The sequence below is a fragment of the Schistocerca americana genome, chromosome 10 (genome assembly GCF_021461395.2).
Source record: "Schistocerca americana isolate TAMUIC-IGC-003095 chromosome 10, iqSchAmer2.1, whole genome shotgun sequence".
Taxonomy (NCBI): Eukaryota; Metazoa; Arthropoda; class Insecta; order Orthoptera; family Acrididae; genus Schistocerca; species Schistocerca americana.
Window position 1 is genome coordinate 51,415,029 of NC_060128.1, and position 25,195 is coordinate 51,440,223.

The window sequence follows — 25,195 nt, forward strand, 5'->3', positions numbered from 1 at the left end:
ATCCCTGCTTAGCCATTTTGCACTTCCTGTGGATCTCATTTTTGAGACGTTTGTATTCCTTTTTGCCTACTTCATTTACTGCATTTTTGTATTTTCTCCTTTCATCAATTAAATTCAGTATCTCTTCTGTTGCCCAAGGATTTCTACTAGCCCTCATCTTTTTACCTACTTGATCCTCTGCTGCCTTCACCATTTCATCCCTCAATGCTACCCATTTTTCTTCTACTGTATTTCTTTCCCCCATTCCTGTCAATTGTTCCCTTATGCTCTCCCTGAAACTCTGTACAATGTCTGGTTCTTTCAGTTTATCCAGGTCTCACCTCCTTAAATTCCCACCTTTTTGCAGTTTCTAACAAGCTAATATCCAATAAAACAAACTGTTTCAATGATTTTCCTCATTACACTTAAACTCACTTGTGATTATGTAATTTTTTGATTACAATTTTACAAAAGTGTTAATATTAATAATAATGTAAGACAATTTGCTGATTGTATTTTTTTTTTATGCAGAGGCTGGTGCAAGGGCAAGGAAGTTAGTAGGATAGAAATTGTGAATGGACAGCGGTAGATACTTGTTTTTCCGTTCAGAAATTGTTGGTTTGATAGAGTTTGAAACAAAAATGTACCATTCTTCAACCAGTTTATACAAAATTTGGATGCCATATTCAAAGTTGAGCGAATACCTACTTGAGCCGAAAGTTGGTGTTCTATTCCAGTTTCAATACAATCTGGACCTGTCAACAATGATAGTTAACAAGCCAATTTTATCACATAAGTGTTTATCAGTATTTTTGTACTCCTCTTGTCATAAATAAGGTGCAAAACAGGATTACATTCTTTAGTTCAGTACACTGTTTCTGTTACATAAGTGACTATATAAAGGAGGAAATAGACAGAGAGAGAGAGAGAGAGAGAGAGAGAGAGAGAGCGTGGGTGGGTGTGCACGAGAGAGAAAGAGAGGTAACAAATCAACGGTCCTTTAACCAAAATTTCATGTTATCAATGGCTACATTTCAGAGAGTTTGATGAAAATTGTCTCTGTTTTAATGTGGGTGCTAATAACCTAATTTCTTGAGTGCCCAAAATCACCAAATAATGAATCAGTAATATTGTAAAATGCATATCTTTATTTGCTTTCATAAAAAAACTGGCACATTGTATTAAAATTTACTTAGAAAACTGTACATATTTAAGTTACTCTGTGGTCAACACCTTTAAACTTCAACTTTATTTTTTAAAAAATATACAACACTTGAGTATCTCAGTGTGAATAGTGTGCCGTTTCTGTTCTCTTGATAACACTGACATCTTTAGATAACACACACACACACACACACACTCTCTCTCTCTCTCTCTCTCTCTCTCTCTCTCTCTCTCTCTCTCTCTCTCTCTTGCTTGCGTAACAGCAGGAGCAGAAACAAATTTAAAAGCCAATCAGGTTATATAGTTTCATTGCAATAGTAGACCCTGCTTACATGAAAGAATGGTGGGAATAAAATCTTAAGGCATCTATGTAACAGGATAACATATACAACCCTGGCCTTTCCACTTTATTTGTTACCAAGTAGTTTCTTACGAATTTAATATAATATTCATTTTCAAAACACATATAAATTCACAGTTATCCACATTAAAAGGTATTAATGTAATTAACTAAATCATAGAAGAACACTGAATATTTTGTCAATATCTCTCTATTTTTAAATTGACAAGGACTTACCTTCGGAGGAAAATAGTTCTGATAAACTAATTTTGCATCAGTTTGCTGTATGAATAACTTGTATTTTACTCCCAGGTGTGTCATTAAATAATAATAATAATAATAATAATAATAAACTGAATGAGGAATATCAAAACCAAATTGAAAAGCACATATAGTATTTTTAACTAATTTGACATACACGTTTAGCTTAAGGATTTCTGGCTTTATGCTGAAATAAAATTACACTTAGGTCACTAATCAGGTATAACAATCTCTTGAAACATTAAATCTAAAGTAAACAAACTGCAATGCTGTATGCATTTCAGAATTATTTTTATAATCGTTTACCAGTTAGGAAAAATATATTGCAATTTTAAATTACATCAACTGTATTGTCTCATTAGTGCTAGTGGCAGCAATTTTTAATGCAAAATTTGAGCATATGCTCCAAAGTTTATTTGGCTGCAACATACTTTGTACCAAGAATTAATAACCACAATTCAGTGAGGAGCATTTGCAATAGCCTAGTATTTTGGCTACAGGTTATTGTTCTCACAGTACAAGCCCTATTTCACTGTCAATGAAATGTTTATAATGTTCTATATTAAATAGTTCACGTTCATATCAATTTATAAACAACAGAAGGAGATGCACAAAGCACATTGTATCAATCTTACGGTTTAGGAGTGGATGTCAAATTTTAACACCGATAAGTGTAAGTACAAATGTTTCCGATCATTGATCACGATGTAACTTTTCCTACCAGCACAAATACGGGTGCATCGGTCACGTCTTTAGTAAATATACATTTCATATTTGTTCTCACTCTGTGCAGTCACAAGAGCACTGCGATCAAAAGCAAAAGATGTGTGTCAAAAGCAATGTTTCAGCACAATTCACTCATTATCTCTCATAATATTCGAGGCATATTTTCAGCACCTCACGTTGCTACAAACTCGGTCACACTATGTCCTCGTATCAACAGGTTACACGGGACAAACGGAGCTGCGTCACTGTATCATCTGCAAAAACCTGTTCTCTTCCAGCAACGACGTGAGTGACGAAGTGAGGTCATTGACGACCATGTTGGAGGTGGGTGGTGCAGGCTTGGCCGTTTCCTCCGGCACTACTGGGCCACCCTGGGGTGGCGCGCCAGGGGACGGGACGAGCTGCGTCGTACTGGAGACGACCCCGGCGTCTCCACCGCCCCCACCCTGGCCACCCCCGCCCCACGTCTGGCACTGCTGCACGTACTCGAGTGTACGCCGGTACGCCTCGTGGCGCATACCGCGGTACCCGGGGCTGGGTGCCCCCGGCGACGACTGGCTGATGTCGCGGCACTGGATCTCGCAGGGGGGTGCCGGAGGCTGGGGTGCGGGTGAAGCGTAGGAGGACGGCGCACAGCCGGCCGACCGGACAGAGCTCGGAGCAGGTGGGAATGCCGGACTCCGATGGTGCTGCTGCTGCTGCTGCTGCTGCAGGAGGAGAAACAGCTCGTGAGAACCAAATCGATGGTGAGAAAACACAAAAAACATTACCTCGAGCCACGGAGTTGAAATATTACCCTCTTAGATCTCCACTTTTAATGAAGAACCTGATACACTCGACAGTATAACCCTGTTTTTACATTCCAGCATTTCACGTGTGTTTTTGTCAGTGCCGACAGAAGTGCCTATTTTCTCAATACAATGTTTTCTCATCACTTGCAATTATGTGCTATAACACTTCCCGCATTTTGAGTTTCCTTTGAAAATCAATCTTAAAGGTTGTGATAACATCACACAGATTTCTGCAAAAAGTGGATCATATTCCCACTCAAAGTCTGCCTTCAGACAAAGCGGAAAACGCGAGCTACACGCAAAGTTATTGAGCGTATAACACAGAGTTAGCGCAGTAAGTAAGATTTTCACTGACGGAATGTCGGTTCACGGCCGCCTGTATTCCAGGTCCACAGTGTTTCGAATGGTGGGAAAGTATTCTGAGTCACTGCCTCAGTGACAATCTGGTGACAAGAGACTCTAGTAATCAGCATCTTTCTGCTCACTCTATTGTATTATAACAGATTTAATTTAATTTGACAGTCATTTATACAAATAAATATCACTTTTAAAGACATCTGTCTCTATAATGGGTTTTCACAAATTGTTACTTCTGAGTGAAATACACGAATCTGTGCGAGGCATGCAGTCTTAGGTCAGTACGACCCAATGCTCTGTAACGTGATGGCAGTTTCTACCTTCTGAAGCGAATCACCTCCTTGTCAGCAACAAGCTGTAGATTTTGTGTCTATTGCTCTCTGTTTACAAAGACTGCCAACTTTAATATCTGAACCCACATTTGTTGCAAGTTTTATCTATTGCAATTTTATAATGATTCTCAACAATAAGTCTCACATTAGAACACAGATATATTTTTAATGTGTTTTATTTACACCATTGGACATAACTGGGATGAAGAGGGAAGCCGGTGCAAATGTTTGGGTGTGTCAGCTCTCACCCAACCACTGGCTTTGTGATTATCACGAAGGCAGTGGCCGAGTGAGTGCCGACACACACAAAAGCGCATTTACTTTTTCATTCCGATCTTGTCCGACGGTGTAAATGAAACACAGAGGGAAAAGTACTTCGTGAAACCACATTAAAAAGATGTTCGTGATCAAATGCACAATTTATGATTGATATTCATTATAAAATAAAGGTAATTAAAACTTTTAATACAATATTTGTTAAAACACTTAAGTTGGCAGTCTTCATAACAGAGAACAATAGCCACGACATCTACTGCTTGTCATGTTTCCTATAATATTTTACACCTTCCAGTTTTTTACACATACCTCGGTCAGTCAGCTGATAAGTGTAAAATGCGGGTTTTATTGTACTTAGAATTCGTATATTATTGCCAATACTAACTATAAGTCACACACCAACTACAGGAGACAGCGAGCAGCAGGCTCACATTTAAAAGTAGACTAAACTGTGAGACAGGGTCCTTCTTCAGATTTAGAAATGCGTGCAAATACACACACTCATGTACACACATGCTCAGCACCATAACTAAATCATCTAAAATCACATCCATTTCAGATGTGAGCACGGTTCTGCCTGTTTGATTATTTAACATATTCCTAAGATAATGCTGGTGGAACAGTCCAGTCGCAGTTTATTTGTTTTGCCTACCGGCTATGGGTTTCAGTAGACAGTACCACCCTCAGGCCATCCCCTGGCCACAGTCGTCATCCCAAATATTTGTGTGTCGACTGAATCTAATAAATCTAGCAAGCACATCTCCGAATTGATTCAATGGCTTACTTTAATCTGGACTACTGGAGATCCCAAACACTAGAGCGACACTGAACAGTGGGTTCTCCAAGTGTTCTATATGTGACCTCCATTACAGATGAGCTTCACTTTCCTTAAATTCTCCCAATAAACCGAAGTCAACAATTCGCCTTTCCTACAACTCGCTGTACATCCTCATTCCACGTCACACCGCTTTGCAACGTTACAACTAGATATTTAACAGATCACTAATGCACGACTAATATTATATTTAAACACTACAGGTTGGCCTTTTTTACTCGTCTGCATTAACTTAAATTATTCTACATTTACAACAACTCACCTTCCATCACACCCAACAGAAATTCTGGGCACGCTAATGTGTATTTTCCTGCATCCACTTAATGACAACGGTTTTCAGTGCATTACAGCATCATCGGCAAACAGTCACAGATTATTGCTCATCCTATCTGCCACTTTCTTTATGTATTCAGAGTGAGTCAGGAGGAAAGGCACAGGCTTTGAGGGATAATAGTATTAGTGATTCTGAACAAAAAATTTCATACGGACATACAGCCATTCCGAACAGTTTGCAAGATAGAAGACATTTAATGTACACTGTTACTTATTTTATCTCTTATTCTAACATTGTCATTATTTGCAACGTACCACAGTAGTATAGAGGAAATTGAGAAGAACAATTGATACAGGACACAAGTAGTCTACCAAATCGGAAAACTACTTCAAACTGGCCTACGAAAACTGCCTGAGCGCAGAGTGTGAGATTTTCGATATTCTCTCGTTCTCATCATGAAAACTATTGGCTCTAGAGAAAAAATGAATAAGACTTTTTTGTACGTACTTAATGTAGTTTAATTTTTCACTGTTATACGTTTTCCCTGCAGGGTGTACATTTTGTGTTATTCGAGAAAAACACACAAAAGTGACATTATTTGTCATATCTCAGAAACCGTTCAGAATAGGGCATACGTCCGTACCATTCCCTTTTTTGTGCAGGATCTTTAATACAGTCATCCCTCACATCACCTACCTCTCCTTCTGACACCCCGTACTGAGAACGAGAATGGTCCTATCGCATTTCCCTGACGGTGCCTTCTCCTTTGCCAAACAGTCACCGTCAGAGTTCTAATAATTAAAAAGTCAAACCAGTGATTCCTCAGCTCCCCTACAACACGGCCGTAGGAGACACTGCGAGCAGGAGGGAGAGCGTAGCGTACCTGGCCGATGCTCCTCTGTTGGAACTGGAGTGGGGCTGCGCCCTGCTGCGAGTAGCCGGACCAGCTGTCGGACGACTGCTGCACCTGCGGCAGCAGCTGCGGTGGCGGGTGGTGGGCCTGCCTGCAGCTGCCGCAGCACGGCGGCTGCGGCTGTGGCGGTTGGTGGGAGTGCGGGTGGTGCTGCGGCGGTGGCGGTGCACCGTACTGCTGCCGGTACGAGCAAGGCACGTGGGTTCCCCCGTACTGAGGGTGGGGGTGGTACTGGGAGGCGGAACCCGCGGCTCCGTAGCTGCCGCAGGGGGCGGGGCCGGAGGCGGGCGGGGCCGCGGCGGTCGGCGGCACCCGCAGGGGCTGTGCCGCCCCCTGCTGCCACGCGCCGGGGCCCGGACCCGCGGGGGCGGCCGCGCCTGCGGCCGGGCTGGCCGGCGGCTGCTGGTCGAGTCCGCCCCCGCTCTGATTCACCTGCGACTGCAGAAAGTGTCGTCGTATTAAGGAGAGGAATCGTTCCGGTGCTCACAACTATTTTTTGCCGTGTCAGGTCTTTTGAGACTAGAAACGGTAAGAGGAAGAATTTTTGCTTTTGTATAGACCGCTTATGACAACAAAACGTGCTTCTAATGAGGGCAATTACAAGCCAAAACCTGTAATCTAAACATTTTGTTACAAAGATACCTCTACGATAAGTGCGCAGTGTGACTTGCGAGTGACATTGTGTGAATCCTTAGGCACAGGACGAGAGACATTGTACTGAAGTGACCCATATCCTTCATACTAAATGACCTGATCCACATTTTGTCACACAATGCATATATTAATACAATGATTTGTTTATATCTAAAAACAAAGATGCCTCGACTGACATCTCTGCCCAAACTCTTTGCCTTTACATATGTCTGCTTGTGTCTGTATATGTTGAGATCGATATGTGTGTGTGTGTGTGAGTGTATACCTGTCCTTTTTTCCCCTAAGGTAAGTCTTTCCGCTCCCAGGATTGGAATGACTCCTTACCCTCTCCCTTAAAACCCACATCCTTTCGTCTTTCCCTCTCCTTCCCTCTTTCCTGATAAAGCAACCATTGGTTGCGAAAGCTTGAATTTTGTGTGTGTGTGTGTGTGTGTGTGTGTTTGTGTGTCTATCAACATACCAACGATTTCGTTTGGTAAGTTACATCAGCTTTGTTTTTAGATATATTTTTCCCACGTGGAATGTTTCCCTCTATTATATTCAATGATTTGTTTATTTATTTATGTTTTTTACTCATAAATTTGAAGCCAATGTCTCCAACATACTTATTTATCTGATATGGAAGAATTTAAGTGATCAGTCATGTAAATACTAGTGTTTTTTTCCATTTACACATAACCTGTGAGGATGTCATATACCAGACAAAATCACATAATGTTATAATACTATAAGCAATATTTCATTAACCAAAACCTAAAGACTATGCATTGTTAACACTGTCTATTTTACAAATTTAAAATATAAAGTTGGATGTCTTTCTGCTTTGAGCAATAAATTACCATGTACACCACAGAGCAATTGAATTAAAATGATTAATTTTTAACTGTAAATCTCCTAGAATTGTAATTTCAACAACAACTGTCAAATTTTGGCACCGTGTTAAAAATAATCGAGCACCCGAGGCACGAGATACGGTACGGAGTCAATATGGGGGGAATAGCAGAGGAGTGTTAGTTTGGCACAGTCTTTGTAAATTTTGAGGGAGTTAATTTTTGTGAGGAAGTTTGATTAATTAAATGGAAGTGTTTAAATGAATAATTTGTTTAGGCAAAGTTCTACAGGAGTAGTTCCACGAGCGTACGAAACGAATCGTTACAGTACATAACTGAAATTTTAATTCGCTCAGGGTACAATTTATAGTGTACGCGAAAGTGGGCCATGACGTACCTGGTAGAGGTGTTGCTGCTGTTGGTGTGGGAACACGTGTTGCTGGTGCTGCTGTGGGTACCCCTGGACAGCCGGAGACGGGCTGCCGTGGCAGTGGTAGGCCCCGCCGCCGTGGCAGTAGTTGCCGTTCCCGCCGTACACCTTGTGCTGACGGTAGCAGCCGTAGCCGGCACCGCCGGCCGCAAAGTCGTGCGCCTGCTGCCGGTGCGGCGACACGGGAGCGTGGTGGCACGGTACGCCTGCCGCGGCAGCGGCGCAGCCTCGGTGCTGGTGCTGCTGCGGCTGCGGCTGCACCGGAGGGACTCGGTGCGCGGGTCCGCCGCAGGTGCCGTAGTGGTGCGGCGGCGCCGCGGCTCCCGCCTGCTGCGGCGACGGCGGGACGTAGCCGCCGCAGGGCTGCGCGGGGGGCGGGAGCTGCGGCGGCGGGTCCTGCTGCTGCCGGTAGCCGGCGGTGTCGGCGGCGGCCGGTGCCGGCGCTGCCGCTGCCGCGGGGAGCCGGGGGCTCTGGGCGTCCTTCGAGTTGTCCGCCACCTGGAAGGTGTCGGCGGTTGAAGTTGCGGTGCAGTTGACACTCGCGACCTTTCTGGCCACCGTCGTCACCGTCTTCAAAAGTTAAATCTAGTGACTGTCCGGTAGCCGACAAGTTTACTTTCTGAAGAAAATAGAGGTGGCAGCTGTCGGCCCCTCGAACTCTTTCGACACACTCAGTTATCCGTTCGGTGTGTTCTGTGAACCCCGTCACGAAGAAGGACCTTCTGTGATGTGGAATAAGTCGAGGTGTAATTTAACGATAAGACAGAGACGGTAAATAAATGTATTGCGTGTACTGCACCGACAATAAGATATCGCTCTGCTGCTTAATGCTAATCACACTTATATCGGAAAAATTTAACTGAGTAAATTAAACAACGGGAATTCCAGGATGGAATAACAGCAATGTGAATTAGGTTACGTTGCAACCCACCACATACTTATGGCAGTGCACAGTAAAAAGTATATTTAGAGGAAGACTGTTCAACATTAGTTTAGTTGAAACTTCCTGGCAGATTAAAACGGTGTGCCGGACCGAGACTCAGACTCGGGACCTTTGCCTTTCGCGGGCAAGTGCTCTACCGACTGAGCTACCTTAGCACGACTTGCGACCCGCCCTCGCAGCTGCAGAGTGAAAATCTCATTCTGGAAACATCCCCCAGGCAGTGGCTAAGCCATGTCTCTGCTATATCCTTTCTTTCAGGAGTGCTAGTTCTGCAAGGTTCACAAGAGAGCTTCTGTGAAGTTTGGAAGGTAGGAGGCGAGGTACTGGCGGAAGTAAAGCTGTGAGGACGGAGGGTGAGTCGTGCTTGGGTAGCTCAGTTGGTAGAGCACTTGCCCGCAAAAGGCAAAGGTCCCGAGTTCAAGTCTCGGTCCGGCACACCGTTTTAATGTGCCAGAAGTTTCATATCAGCGCACACTTCGCTGTAGAGTGAAAATTTCATTATTAGTTTAGTTGTTGGACGAAGTCCATTGTGGCCACTGTCATCTCCAGACCAAGCTGAATTATTAAGACGAGACTGGATATTGTGTTCCTTACATTTAAATATAAAAATACAGAAAATCTTTACCTTTGATAGGAGTGTTGTTATTTATAAGGAACCATTAGCATATTTATGAAGTACATCGAGCATATTTACTTATTTATTTATTTAATTAGTTATACTTGGCAACTTTTGAAAAGGACTACCAGTAAAACTTCTGTGCAACCAAAAATCTAATGATTTTTGGCGCACACCAGCTTGACAAAAATAATAACACTTCTGCTTTAAACAGAATACTTCAATGAAATCACATCTACTTACATCATAGGCCAATGGTTTGTAGGTGAACATAACAATCAAGAAGAAATCCATGTTAAACAGTAGCAGGCACGGTGAACATTGGTCACATGCTAGTTCGACTTTTAAAGTCGTAGTTGTGGCCTTTTTGGCTTCCTGCAAAAAGTCTTGAGAAAATGTTTTGTCACAACAGGGACCAGAACTCCTGGTCTTCAAAAAAGAAATAGTGATTCACTGGAAACAGATGAGTCGAACTCTGTTTTCAGCCTTGTGAAGAAAAATAGAACACATTCACATTCTGCTTTGCTATGGGGTATGGTTAGAATACATAGCATTGCTCTAGAAATTTGGCTATACTTAAGAAATTCCCCCTCCATGAACCATGGGTTTTGCCGTTGGTGGGGAGGCTTGCGTGCCTCGGCCATACAGATGGCCGTACTGTAGGTGCAACCACAACGGAGGGGGATCTGTTGAGAGGCCAGACAAACGTGTGGTTCCTGAAGAGGGGCAGCAGCCTTTTCAGTAGTTGCAGGGGCAACAGTCTTGCTGTTGTGGTACTGCGAACGGCTGAAAGCAAGGGAAAACTAGAGCCATAATTTTTCCCGAGGGCATGCAGCTTTACTGTATGACTAAATGATGATGGCGTCCCCTTGGGTAAAATATTCCGGAGGTAAAATAGTCCCCCATTCGAATCTCCGGGCGGGGACTACTCAGGAGGACGTCGTTATCAGGAGAAAGAAAACTGGTGTTCTACAGATCGGAGCGTGGAATGTCAGATCCCTTAATCGGGCAGGTAGGTTAGAAAATTTAAATAGGGAAATGGATAGGTTAAAGTTATATATAATTGGAATTAGTGAAGTTCGGTGGCAGGAGGAACAAGACATTTGGTCAGGTGAATACAAGGTCATAAATACAAAATCAAATAGGGGTAATGCAGGAGTAGGTTTAATAATCAATAAAAAAAGAGGAGTGCAGATAAGCTACTACAAACAGCGTAGTGAATGCATTATTGTGGCCAAGATAGACATGAAGCCCACGCCTAGTACAGTAGTACAAGTTTATATGCCAACCAGCTCTGCAGATGATGAAGAAATTGATGAAATGTATGATGAGATAAAAGAAATTACTCTGGTAGTGAAGGGAGATGAAAATTTAATAGTCATGGGTGACTGGAATTCGACAGTAGGGAAAGGAAGAGAAGGAAGCGTAGCAGGTGAATATGGATTGGGGCTAAGAAATGAAAGAGGAAGCCGTCTGGTAGAATTTTGCACAGAGCATATCTTAATCATCGCCAACACTTGGTTCAAGAATCACAAAAGAAGGTTGTATGCATGGAAGAATCCTGGAGAAACTACAAGGTATCATATAGATTATAATTATAATGGTAAGACAGAGATTTAGGAACCAGGTTTTAAATTGTAAGACTTTTCCAGGGGCAGATGTGGACTCTGACCACAATCTATTGGTTATGAACTGTAGATTAAAACTGAAGAAACTGCAAAAAGGTGGGAATTTAAGGAGATGGGACCTGGATAAACTGACTAAACCAGAGGTTGTACACAGTTTCAGGGAGGGCGTAAGGGAATAATTGACAGGAATGGGGGAAAGAAATACAGTAGCAGAAGAATGGGTAGTTCTGAGGGATGAAGTAGTGAAGGCAGCAGAGGATCAAGTAGGTAAAAAGACGAGGGCTGGAAGAAATCCTTGGGTAACAGAAGAAATAATGGATTTAATTGATAAAAGGAGAAAATATAAAAATGCAGTAAATGAAACAGGCAAAAAGGAATACAAACGTCTCAAAAATGAGATCGACAGGAAGTGCAAAATGGCTAAGCAGGGATTGCTAGAGGACAACTGTAAGGATGTAGAGGTTTATCTGATGAGGGGTAAGATAGGTACTGCCTACAGGAAAATTAAAGAGACCTTTTGAGAAAAGAGAACTGGGTTTCCATTCGAGCACTTGATATTCATGCAAGTAATTCTAAGCAAAGAAGGGAAAGCAGAAAGGTGGAAGGACTATATAGAGGGTTTATACAGGAGCAATATTCTTGAGGACAATATTATGGAAATGGAAGAGGATGTAGATGAAGATGAAATGGGAGATATGATACTGCGTGAAGAGTTTGACAAAGTACTGAAAGACCTAAGTCGAAACAAGGCCCCAGGAGAAGACAACATTCCATTAGGATTACTGACAGCCTTGGGAAAGCCAGTCCTGACAAAACTCTACCATCTGGTGAGCAAGATGTATGAGACAGGCGAAATTCCCTCAGACTTCAAGAAGAATATAATAATTACTAACAAAGAGATAGAGGGGCTGGCCAGTACTTACCTCAGCTCAGTACAGCCGATTTCCATTAATCATTTAGAATACAATAATTCCAATCCCAAAGAAAGCAGGTGTTGACAGATGTGAAATTTACCGAACTATCAGTTTAATAAGTCACATCTGCAAAATACAAATGCGAATTCTTTACAGACGAATGGAAAAACTTGTAGAAGCCGACCTCGGGGAAGATCAGTATGGATTCCGTAGAAATGTTGGAACACGTGAGGCAATACTGACCCTACGACTTATCTTAGAAGTTAGATGAAGGAAAGGCAAACCTACGTTTCTAGCATTTGTAGACTTAGAGAAAGCTTTTGACAATGTTGATTGGAATACTCTCTTTGAAATTCTGAAGGTGGCAGGGGTAAAATACAGGGATCGAAAGGCTATTTACAATTTGTACAGAAACCAGATGGCAGTTATAAGAGTCGAGGGACATGAAAGGGAAGCAGTGGTTGGGAAGGCAGTGAGACAGGTTAATTCAATCTGTACATTGAGCAAGCAGTAAAGGAAACAAAAGAAAAATTCGGAGTAGGAATTAAAATCCATCCAGAAGAAATATGAACATCAACAAAAGCAAAATGAGGATAATGGAATGTAGTCGAATTAAGTCAGATGATGCTGAGGGAATTAGATTAGCAAATGAGACACTTAAAGTAGTGAAGGAGTTTTGCTATTTGGGGAGCAAAATAACTGATGATGGTCCAAGTAGAGAGGATATAAAATGTCGACTGGCAATGGTAAGGAAAGTGTTTCTGAAGAAGAGAAATTTGTTAACATCGAGTATAGATTTAAGTGTCAGGAAGTCGTTTCTGAAAGTATTTGTATGGAGTGTAGCCATGTATGGAAGTGAAACATGGATGATAAATAGTTTGGACAAGAAGAGAATAAAAGCTTTCGAAATGTGGTGCTACAGAAGAATGCTGAAGATTAGATGGGTAGATCACATAACTAATGAGAAGGTATTGAATAGAATTGGGGAGAAGGGGAGTTTGTGGCACAACCTGACAAGAAGAAGGGATTGGTTGGTAGGACATGTTCTGATGCATCAAGGGATCACCAGTTTAGTATTGGAGGGCAGCGTGGAGGGTAAAAATCGTAGAAGGAGACCAAGAGATGAATACACTAAGCAGATTCAGAATGATGTAGGCTGCAGTAGGTACTGGGAGATGAAGAAGCTTGCACAGGATAGAGTAGCATGGAGAGCTGCATCAAACCAGTCTCAGGACTGAAGACCACAACAACAACAACTTCAGAAATCCATCAGCTCCATGAATTCTTGATATTTGTGCCCAACAGGAATCAGTTGCAGCATCTTGATTTGCAACTAAAGTGTCATCTATGCAAAGAGCTGTGAACTGCCTCTGAATCTCATTCACCACCTCATATGTAGTTTCATTCACTTCTTTGCATAACGTGACGGGAAACTTTTCCAAGAAGAAACAAATGGAAAAACATTGTTCACCTTCAATTTTGTCTAGCGCAGCAAGTCAAGCACGCTTTAACACATCATCTTCGAGTCGAAACTTGTCGATGACGTAGTCACAGGCAGCACAAAAGTAGTTTCTCACTGATGAAAAGGAAGGATATTTAACTGTATACTGGAAACAATTCGCTATGTTCGAAGTCTGAATGCCAATAACTAACTCGTCATCACTTCTTTGATTTTGAATCAAGTTGTACTCAACTTCAAGCAATGAGGAGTTTTTGACAATTTTGGACTTAAACTTACGCTAATACATCAGAAATCTAATAAATAGTGGACTACTGGGGAAGAAGTCTGAAGGGCAGCATTCAATTTGTCAAATACAGGAATAGTCACATGAAGGAAGGTGCAAAAGGCCTTGTTCAAGTTTGATGACATTAACATAAGCAATCTTCCCTCACATGTAGCAGAAGTCTTACTTTTTAGGATGGGTCTGTCACGTCTGAAAGAATATTGTATTCTTCTAGGGGCACGTGTAGTAGCAGAATCAAGAATTCTACTCTTCTGGTACTCTCTGGATCCACTTTGTTCAACACTAGGTATTCTGAAAGATGTCAATCTTGTGCAGGTGTTTTGGGTACATAATATTACTGCCTGCTTGAAGAAAAAAGAAAAGCAAGAAAGAAGCACATCCCATTGGTCCTATAGTCTACCCAAACATCTGCATGTGTCAGAATTTTCTTTGCCTCTTTATTGTGCAAGTTCTGAAATTTCTGAAGACGTTCTTTTATTTTGACACTATTCTCTAAAGAATAAAATATACCAACAAGGATCTCATTCACTTTAACCTTTTTCAGCCGCTAGATTAATCAAATCAGGTGGCAAAAACAACCTATGGTGGCAATACCTGGTTGAACTGGCTTCATAACTGCTGAAACCCCATATTTGTGCTCTATCATGACAGGAGCATTGTCAGAGAAGGAAGCCACACAGTTTTCACTTGGTACGTTACGATAATTCAGCTGTAATAACATCAGGCTAGCTGTGTTTCCCCTGTCGAGTCCCCGTCTAATGCTGGTATGGAAAGCACAGTGCTCACTACTTTCTGTCATGGAATATCACAGAATGTAACAACAAGAGGATACAAACGAGCAGTCATATCATTGCCAAAGAAAATGATCAATTCTGAAGGCACTTAATAAGTTTAAATGACGCTTTTTTTAAAATATAATGCATGTCATTTTCGTGAGGCCACAGCTATATTTCTTTGCAAATTCTGATGTGGGAAACATCTTCCTACATAAAGCACAAGCATGATCAACCACACTTAAGGACATATTGTGTTCCACCAGAAAGGAAGTAAACAGACTCTCGGCCCTAATTATGTCACTATCTATGTTTCCCGACTTGGCAAAAGAAGTGTTGATTTTCTTGTTACCCTCCTTCAATTTAACATAGCTTACTTGTTTACCACACTTCACATGATTACCATGTGCAATATTAACATCACACCCGCATAGAAAGTCAACATAATATGATTCTTTGAATGTCGGGAAGTACTGTTTCTTGCTGGATTTATTCATGAATCCTACAATAGGAATATAGTGTATAAAAATGTCCAAGAACAATTGTCTCGATACATACTGAAACACTGAAAGGAAGCTAGATCACTGAACGTCATATAAAACTATAACATAAACACTCAAGCCAGTCAAACACTTATTTGAAATGTGTCACAACACACAAAGTCTTAAACCATTAAATGAACACAATACCAACCTCATACAAGAATATGTACATGATGAAAAAAACACACACACACACATGTGAAACGAATGTAGTTAGTCCACATGTGGTCAAAAAATATAGGTTAAATCACAATAAGCGAATGGAGTGGAACAAAGAATTTGTAGAGCTGAGTCTGTCAACACCTGAGGTTCACATGAAAGAACTGTTACCCCAGCTTTAAATTCTGTTCCAATGCCAACTCAAACATCGCATGGTTAGAAGTACCAATCATATCAAAGAATGAGTTATAGACCGTCTTAGACATGTCTTCAATCCATGCAAATAATCGACAGTATGGAAGTAAGGTGATTATCGAATGTTAATGTTCCAAATTTTTGTCCACAAAGTCAGTCTGTAAAACTGTGAAATGCCACAATTTCCATAAATTTTACAGATAAACCATAAAATTTTGCAGGTTTGAATAAGTCAATGAGTTGAAATATGGGAAGAGATTTATGTGGTGAAAATGGATTTTATTTTCTATAAAGACTTTGTGGAAAAATATATTTTTCATTTAACAAGAAAACAGTCATTACATTTTATGATAATGGTAAGCTCAAACTATTTCAAGAAAGTGATAAATTCTCAAACAACATGGCATCAACAAACAGAACACTGGACAGAAGTACCACTACAGTTCCACACTTTGAACGGCTATCATACCAGAACACCCCAACTCAGTTTGGATTTGGAATCGTTTACCATCCAGCCTCACATGTTGTGTTGTGGAACACAACACACAGAACTAATATAGAATACAATACATGCATATTTTCATATACATAATTTATCTTTTAATTGTTACACTGAATTTTAGTTTTGAATTGGTGTTCCTCAATTTTAGTTATTTCTTTACAATTTTTCTGTTGTTTATGCTCACAATTCAGGAAATGGACTTTCCTAAAAAGACATCAGTCTTGTGAAAGTCGAATTTACAGAAGAAGTGAACACAATCATTAATGCTGAAGTTCTCGTAGATGAGCGTTGTAGCTTTTAGTAAGTACGAAACTCATTAAATTGAAAGACGTGACAGTAGCCCTACTAGAAAAAGACCAAGAGCTCAAAAGCTGGTGTTAACTGTTTCCTGTTACATGTTTGTGTGACCCATACACCAGTCCTCTATAGGTAACTTGTTGTCTTTCCTTATTTTATGTGTTTGTAATTATGTTGCTTTAAAATATCAAATAATCTGCAATAAGACTCCTGTTGTGAAATTACTTGGATTGTAAAAATTTAATAATATCACAAGTTATAATTAAGAGAAAAGTACAGGTTCAACATCAAAACTCTATAAATGTTAACACGAGTCTGACAGCAGGAATCAGTTTGGAATAGTTTCTGGTCGGTAATACTTCTTGTATTGCATACCGTATTATGATGGTGAGACTGTACTCGAATTTATAAGTAAATTGGAATTTATGATTGTGGAAGACTGTGAATTTATATGTTCTACCTGCAATAAGGTGTCCGACAAGGTTGTGCACTATCCCCTGTTATCTTTAACGTATACATTGAAGAGGTGCTGAAAAAAGTAAGGGAAAATTCACAGACAGGTGTAGTAACTCATGGCCAACGAATAGATACGATAAGATATGCCGATCACATAGCTGTCCTGGCTGAAAGTGAAGAAGATCTTGTAGTCCTAGTGAATAGAATGGATAAAGTTATGGGGGAAGAATATAATATGAGAATTAATAAAGCAAAAACAAAAGTAATGGCATGCGACAAAAAAGATCGAGTGAAAGTTCAAGTTCATGTAGGCAATGAACTGCTCGAACAAGTTGATAAATTTACTTATCTGGGCAGTAATATTACCAGGGATGGAAGGAGCAAGGCAGAAGTGAGAAGTAGAATTGCTCAAGCAAAGGCTGCTTTTAACAAGAAGAAAAACATATTAACAGCTAAGAACATCAGCCTTGAAATCGGGAAAAGATTTTTGAAATCATGTGTGTGGAGTGTGGCATGCTATGGGTGTGAAACGTGGACTCTCAGGACAGAGGAAGACCAGAAGCTAAATTCTTTTGAAATGTGGTGCTATAGACGCATGCTCAAAATAAAATGTATCGACAAGGTCGCAAATGAAGTGGTTCTGGAAAGAGCAGGTGAGAAGAGAAGTTTCTGGAGTTTCATTGTTAAAAGAAGAGTGCAATTTACAGGCCACCTATTAAGACATAGAGGGCTCCTGAACACAATCACAGAGGGATATGTCAAGGGAAAAAGACAAAGAGGAAGTCACGACTGAGGTACATGGATCAAATCGTGAAAGATGTGGGATGTAGCACCTACAAAGAAATGAAGAGAAAAGCTGAAAGACGCACAGAATGGAGACAAGCTGCCATTGTAGCTGCTGCAAACCAATCCTTGCATTGACCACTACAGAAGAAGAAGAATTTATAAATCTCGCCATTAATTTATTGCAGGTCTTCTTCTTCTTCTGAGCCAGGATATTTCTTAGAAATCAGTATCCTAACTTGTTTATTAAACATGCAAGTAAGTACGGTTTTTATAACAATTCTGACAATATCTGTTTCATCACTCGTACATGGTGATACATATTGGGACATGATATCGACAAAATAATCTGTCGAATTAAATTTTGTACAAAATTTTGAAGTTTAGTGACGAGAAGACAAAACACGGGAAGATAGATTGAGAGATGGCGCCACCTACCTCGCTGAGGTACTGCAGCATGTCGTCCGGGATGACCAGCTTGTTCTCGACCATCTCGCCCTCGGCCACCTCGTCGAGCACCACCTCCTGGTTGGGGTGCAGCTCCCGCGGAGGGATGGGCGGCAGTATGGCGGAAGCCGGGCGCGAAGGGGGAGGCGGTGGCCGCTGGAGCTGCTCGGGGGGCAGACCGACGGGTGTGCAGGACTGGGGTGGCGCCCCCGTACCACAGCCGGGCGGCCGAGCGGCGGGGACTGCGGATGCGGATGCGGTCGCAGTGGGTGGCTGCGTGCACCCACCACCCGCGTGTGCCAGGAACTGCTGCTGCTGCAGTGACATGTTCTGCGTCTGCAATGGGGCGGGTAGTGGTGTTCGAGTGAGACACGACTCGTAACTGGCTTATCGGGATAGTGAATTGGTGAAATAAGCAATTCCAAATTTATAGAGAGGTACACAATATGTGTCTCTAGGGAAATTTGTGATACATCATATTATGTACTATGTCAATGTATGAAACAACTGTTTCTTTTGAATTTCTTGAGGCAAATGCAGAAAATATGTGTGAAATAGTTGAAAAGACTAAAAAAATTTAAAATTCCCAGAATTCCAAAATATTTGTGTGTTTTTCCCAGTTTTCTCTCGGATAAAAATATTCACGGTTGTTCCGGAGTGTATACACCCTGGACATAGGCCAGAATGTCATTCTGATTCTTTGCAACAAATTTTTTTTAAGGGTACATGAACTGAAATTCGTAATTGGACACGTCTTAACACAGCTGGCACCCAGCGCAAGGACATGGAAATTGTCATCACCAGGATGGAGCTCCAACACAGTTTATTCACACATAAGAGTTCCTCGGCGAACAATTTTGACGCCACACTTCAGTAACGTGTTAAGGAAGCTTTTTGAAGGACATCTCCTGCCAGATACATAACTTTTACAGGCAAGTGCTTCAATACCAGGGTGTATAAGTGGACGAGGAAAAAAAAAATCCCAGATTTTTCCTGGATTTCACAGTTAAAAATGCACTTCCTCCTGGATGAAAATACACTTTTTCCGTGTTAAGTTACAATATACCTTTCTTCATAACTGTAAAACTTATCAATCCATCGAATCATTACGGTTTTATACAACGGCGTAGAATTTCCCGGCACCTAACAAAAAAAAGGGGAAAAAACATGTTCTGGAAAGATCTGTGATTTGCAGCAATGTGTAAGCTGCATATTTTTGGTGGAATTCGAATTTACACTTTCGTAATACAAACACCACATGTTACTTTCTGAAGCACTTAAATCGAGATTGTGATGGGCTTTTGTAAGCCAGTCATATCTCACGTTACATGATCTCACCAGTTGATGACCACAGATATTCAGAGCGTAGGACACTCGATTAGTCAGCAGATAGCAACATCACTGTTAAGTAGCGCGACCACACAAATAGGAAAAGTTAACGGTGTTAAATTAATATACATAGTATTGCTACAAGAACATTAGAGCTTTCACATGTAATATTGGTCTCTACGATTAATAAGCTGCAAGACAGTCTAAGCTTTCACATATAAGGTTGATCTTTTTTGCGCGTGTTACACATTAAGATACAGCACACAAATGTGCCAGTAAAATTTTTAATAACGACATAAACATCTGATCGTCTGGGCTCGAAATTCTTCTAATAGTCGTCCTTAAAGAGTTGATTTTAAATCGGTCAAACGCTCTGTGGTACAATAAATTCATCACACATAGCTCATCTTGCGTAAAAGAAAAGTTGCTTTGAAAGTAACACTTTTCAGATCACCATACACATGTTAGAACTAGGTTTACTTCAGTAGTTGGCAGAGAGCACCAGAAAGCAGGCATCACTGAGCTCGCCCAGCTACGATGACGCAGGAAGCCTGTACGTTCGTACACGTAAAGATCTCGCATTACGTCGTAAAAGAAACGAGACATCAGATGATACTTCAAGAGCATCAGAATTTTGTGAACCATACTAAAAAGCATAATTTGGCTTAAAGCGCACATTTGTATGTCTAGATTTGGATGTAAATTTTCTTGGAGTACCAGTACTGTATGTGGTATCTCATGTTTGGTTCTTTATTATGGCATAATGACATACATGCTAGAAAATAAAAATGTGCACTTGAAATGTAGTGAACAGTTGAAACTAGCCAAATAAATGGACTGCCTCAGTGGAAAAGATTAATAAAAGCCAAATTTCTTTAGCAGACCGACAAAAATAGCTTCATTGTTCTGCAAGGCAATTAATGCTCAACTGTCAGAAAGGTGGAAATACACCAAAATCTGAAACTTATTTTGTTGTTGTTGCTGTGGTCTTCAGTCCAGAGATTGATTTGATGCAGCTCTCCATGCTACTCTATCCTATGCAAGCTTCTTCATCTCCCAGTACCTATTGCAGCCTACATCCCTCTGAGTACTACCAACCGATCCCTTCTTCTAGTCAAATTGTGCCACAAACATCTCTTCTCCCCAATCCTATTCAACACCTCCTCATTAGTTACGTGATCTACCCATCTAATCTTCAGCATTCTTCTGTAGCACCACATTTCAAAAGCTTCTATTCTCTTTTTGTCTAAACTATTTATTGCCCATGTTTCACTTCCATACATGGCTACACTCCATACAAATACTTTCAGAAATGACTTCCTGACACTTACATCAATACTCGATGTCAACAAATTTCTCTTCTTCAGAAAAGCTTTCCTTGCCATTGCCAGTCTACATTTTATATCCTCTCGACTTCGACCATCATCAGATATTTTGCTCTCCAAATAGCAAAACTCCTTTACTACTTTAAGTGTCTCATTTCCTAATCTAATTCCCTCAGCATCACCCGACTTAATTCGACTACATTCCATTATCCTTGTTTTCCTTTTGTTGATGTTCATCTTATATCCTCCTTTCAAGTCACTGTCCATTCTGTTCAACTGCCCTTCCAAGTCCTTTGCTGTCTCTGACATAATTACAATGTCATCGGCAAACCTCAAAGTTTTTATTTCTTCTCCATGGACTTTAATACCCACTCCGAATTTTTCTTTTGTTTCCTTTACTGCCTGCTCAATATACAGATTGAATAGCATTGGGGAGAGGCTACAACCCCATCTCACTCCCTTCCCAACCACTGTTTCCCTTTCATGCCCCTTGACTCTTATAAATGCCATCTGCTTCCTGTACAAATTGTAAATAGCCTTTCGCTCCCTGTATTTTACCCCTGCCACCTTTAGACTTATTCCCGGATCTACGATATTTATGAACCGGGCAATACTAGATAGTGTTTGGGGTAGGACACCAAATATTGAATCGACTTTTCAAAAAATGTACAATTTGTAGCTCACATCTTTCTGAAGAGTACATAAGACATATGTCTTTAAGGAATTGTAAGTCATGTTATTTGGTCATAAGTGTGCCGAAGTGCACTGCAACACCTCTTCACACAGCACCCTTCTATCGCACGTTACTGTATTTCACTCTGTGGAATTCAAGCGTGTAATATTTTGAAATGGATGCCAACAAACTATATTCAGGACACTGGAAATTAAAACGTCCTGTCATGGCTCTCCTGCTCCCAGCAGGCCGGTTTGACATCCTGCCCCTCTTAAGACAAGCTCGCAATATATACTGGATGGGAATATTTGTAACCAGGAGAAGAAGAACTCTTCAGAAAATTTGCACTCTTTATTGCCTATTAGGTAATAACTTGTTGTTTTGTGTGACATAAAATTAAACGTGGGAAACATAAAAACAGTAAAGACAAGAGGCAAGCAAGACAGTACACATTTCTTCAATCCTTAAGTCGTAGAACATTTTTCTCTTTAATCTTGCTATGGCTTTACATGGTGTGCTTGTCTTTTCTGCGAAAGAATCTATTACCTCATCAAAGTTCGTCAAATGTTTTGCTACAAGAAAAATCGAAATGTAGTTGTCCGATACTGAAAAAGCTGTTACTACAAATAGTACCCAAGACTGGTGTGGTTTCTCAAGTTTATTACGTATATTTTGTCACTGTCTGCTAGCTAAAACAAAATAGGTCTGTCTAATAGTGCAGCAATTGTAATACAAACCAAATAAACGAGACTGTTTTGGAACAAATGGTCATTTTTATGACACTACAGAATATAATTCACGTAGTACCAATATCAATGCCTATTAGGCCTACTACAAGCAAAAACCTTTATATTAGAAAACAGTTTCACATTTCATTCATACGCTCCAGTTTCTCAAGCATGAGATAGAAAAGTAGTAGTATGAAACATTTATGTAAATTTGGAATTGTCATATTCTTCCATTATCGTGTGATGTCCCCGTTTATTCTCCTTCCACGTTATATCAAACAATCTTGTCATCACTAATTCTGTAACTATTTCTGTCAGTGTCAAAACTTATTCTCCAGTTACCTTCACTAACGCTGTCACAATCACCAGTTTGCTTGTGTTGTTGTTGTGGTCTTCAGCCCTGAGACGGGTTTGATACAGCTCTCCATGCTACTCTATCCTGTGCAAGCTTCTTCATCTCCAAGTACTTACTACAACCTACATCCTTCTGAATCTCCTTAGTGTATTCATCTCTTGGTCTCCCTCTACGATTTTTACTCTCCACACTGCCCTCCAATGCTAAATTTGTGATCCCTTGATGCCTCAGAACATGTCCTACCAACCGGTCCCTTCTTCTGGTCAAGTTGTGCCACAAACTCCTCTTCTCCCCAATTCTATTCAGTACCTCCTCATTAGTTATGTAATCTACCCATCCAATCTTCAGCATTCTTCTGTAGCACCACATTTCGAATGCTTCTCTTCTCATACTAACTATTTATCGTCCATGTTTCACTTCCATACATGGCTACACTCCACACAAATACTTTCAGAAACGACTTCCTGACACTTAAATCAATACTCAATGTTAACAAATTTCTCTTCTTCAGAAACGCTTTCCTTGCCATTGCCAGTCTACATTTTATATCCTCTCTACTTCGACCATCATCAGATATTTTGCTCCCCAAATAGCAAAACTCCTTTACTACTTTAAGTGTGTCATTTCCTCAGCATCACCCGACTTAATTTGTCTACATTCCATTATCCTCGTTTTGCTTTTGTTGATGTTCATCTTATACCCTCCTTTCATTACACTGTGCATTCCGTTCAACTGCTCTTCCAAGTCATTTTCTGTTTCTGACAGAATTACAATGTCATCGGCAAACCTCAAAATTTTTACTTCTTCTCCATGGATTTTAATACCTACTCCGAATTTTTCTTTTGTTTCCTTTACTGCTTGCTCAATATACAGATTGAATAACATCTGGGAGAGGCAACAACCCTGTCTCACTCCCTTCCCCACCACTGCTTCCCTTTCATGTCCCTCGACTCTTATAACTGCCATCTGGTTTCTGTACAAATTGTAAATAGCCTTTCGCTCCCTGTATTTTACCCCTATCACCTTTAGAATTTGAATGAGAGTATTCCAGTCAACATTGTCAAAAGCTTTCTCTAAGTCTACAAATGCTAGAAATATAGGTTTGCCTTTCCTTAATCTTTCTTCTAAGATAAGTTGTAAGGTCAGTATTGCGTCACGTGTTCCAACATTTCTTCAAAATCCAAACTGATCTTCCCCGAGGTCGGCTTCTACCACTTTTTCCATTTGCGTTAGTATTTTGCAGCTGTGACTTATTAAACTGACAGTTCGGTAATTTTCACATCTGCCATGACCTGCTTTTTTAGAGATTGACATTATTACATTCTTCTTGAAGTCTGAGGGTATTTCACCTATCTCATACATCTTGCTCACCAGATGGTAGAGTTTTGTCAGGACTGGCTCTCCCAAGGCCGTCAGTAGTTCTAATGGAATGTTGTCTACTCCCGGGGACTTGTTTCGACTCGGATCTTTCAGTGCTCTGTCAAACTCTTCACGCGGTATCGTATATCCCATTTCATCTTCATCTACACCCTCTTCCATTTCCATAATATTGTCCTCAAGTACATCGCCCTTGTACAGACCCTCTATATACTCCTTCCACCTTTCTGCTTTCCCTTCTTTGCTTAGAACTGGGTTTCCATCTTAGCTCTTGATATTCATACAAGTGTTATCTTTTCTCCAAAGGTCTCTTTAATTTTCCTGTAGGCAGTATCTATCTTGCCCCTAGTGAGATAAGCCTCTACATCCTTACATTTGTTCTGCAGCGATGCCTGCTTAGCCATTTTGCACCTCCTGCCGATCTCATTTTTAAGACGTTTGTATTCCTTTTTGCCTGCTTCATTAAATCATTTTTATATTTTCTCCTTTCATCATTTAAATTCAATATTTCTTCTGTTGCCCAAGGATTTCTACTAGTCCTCGTCTTTTTACCTACTTGATCCTCTGCTGCCTTCACTACTTCATCCCTCAGAGCTACCCATTTTTCTTCTACTGTATTTCTTTCACCCTTTCCTGTCAATTGTTCCCTTATGCTCTCCCTGAAACCCTGTACAACCTCTGGGTTAGTCAGTTTATCCAGGTCCCATCTCCTTAAATTCCCACCTTTTTTCAGTTTCTTCAGTTTTAATCTACAGTTCATAACCAATAGATTGTGGCCAGAGTCCACATCTGCCCCTGGGATAGTCTTACAATTTAAAACCTGGTTCCTAAATCTCTGTCTTACCATTATAATTATAATCTATCTGATATGTTCTAGTATCTCCAGGATTCTTCCATGTATACAACCTTCTTTCGTGATTCTTGAACCAAGTGTTAGCTATGATTAAGTTATGCTCTGTGCAAAATTCTACCAGATGGCTTCCTCTTTCATTTCTTAGCCCCAATCCATATTCACCTACTATGTTTCCTGCTCTCCCTTTTCCTACTCTCAAATTCCAGTCACACATGACTATTAAATTTTTGTCTCCCTTCACTATCTGAATAATTTCTTTTATCTTGTCACACATTTCATCAATTTCTTCATTATCTGCAGAGCTAGTTGGCATATAAACTTGTACTGCTGTAGTAGGCATGGACTTCGTGTCTATCTTGGCCACAATAATGCGTTCACTATGCTGTTTGTAGT

At 40.7% G+C, this 25,195-nt stretch overlaps 1 protein-coding gene across 1 annotated transcript in view; it reads right to left on the reverse strand.

Moving 5' to 3' along the window:
• Positions 1–1,210: 1,210 nt before the first annotated feature.
• LOC124552658 (transcriptional activator cubitus interruptus) overlaps positions 1,211–25,195 on the reverse strand; it is a 175,949-nt gene continuing 151,964 nt past the window's right edge. Inside the window, exons 14-17 of the mRNA XM_047126983.1 lie at positions 18,154–18,498; positions 8,130–8,660; positions 6,219–6,686; positions 1,211–3,180 (exon numbers count right to left, since the gene is read on the reverse strand). Of these exons, the coding sequence (XP_046982939.1) occupies positions 2,713–3,180; positions 6,219–6,686; positions 8,130–8,660; positions 18,154–18,498 (1,812 nt within the window). The 3' untranslated portion in view covers positions 1,211–2,712. The remainder of the gene's footprint in view (positions 3,181–6,218; positions 6,687–8,129; positions 8,661–18,153; positions 18,499–25,195) is intronic.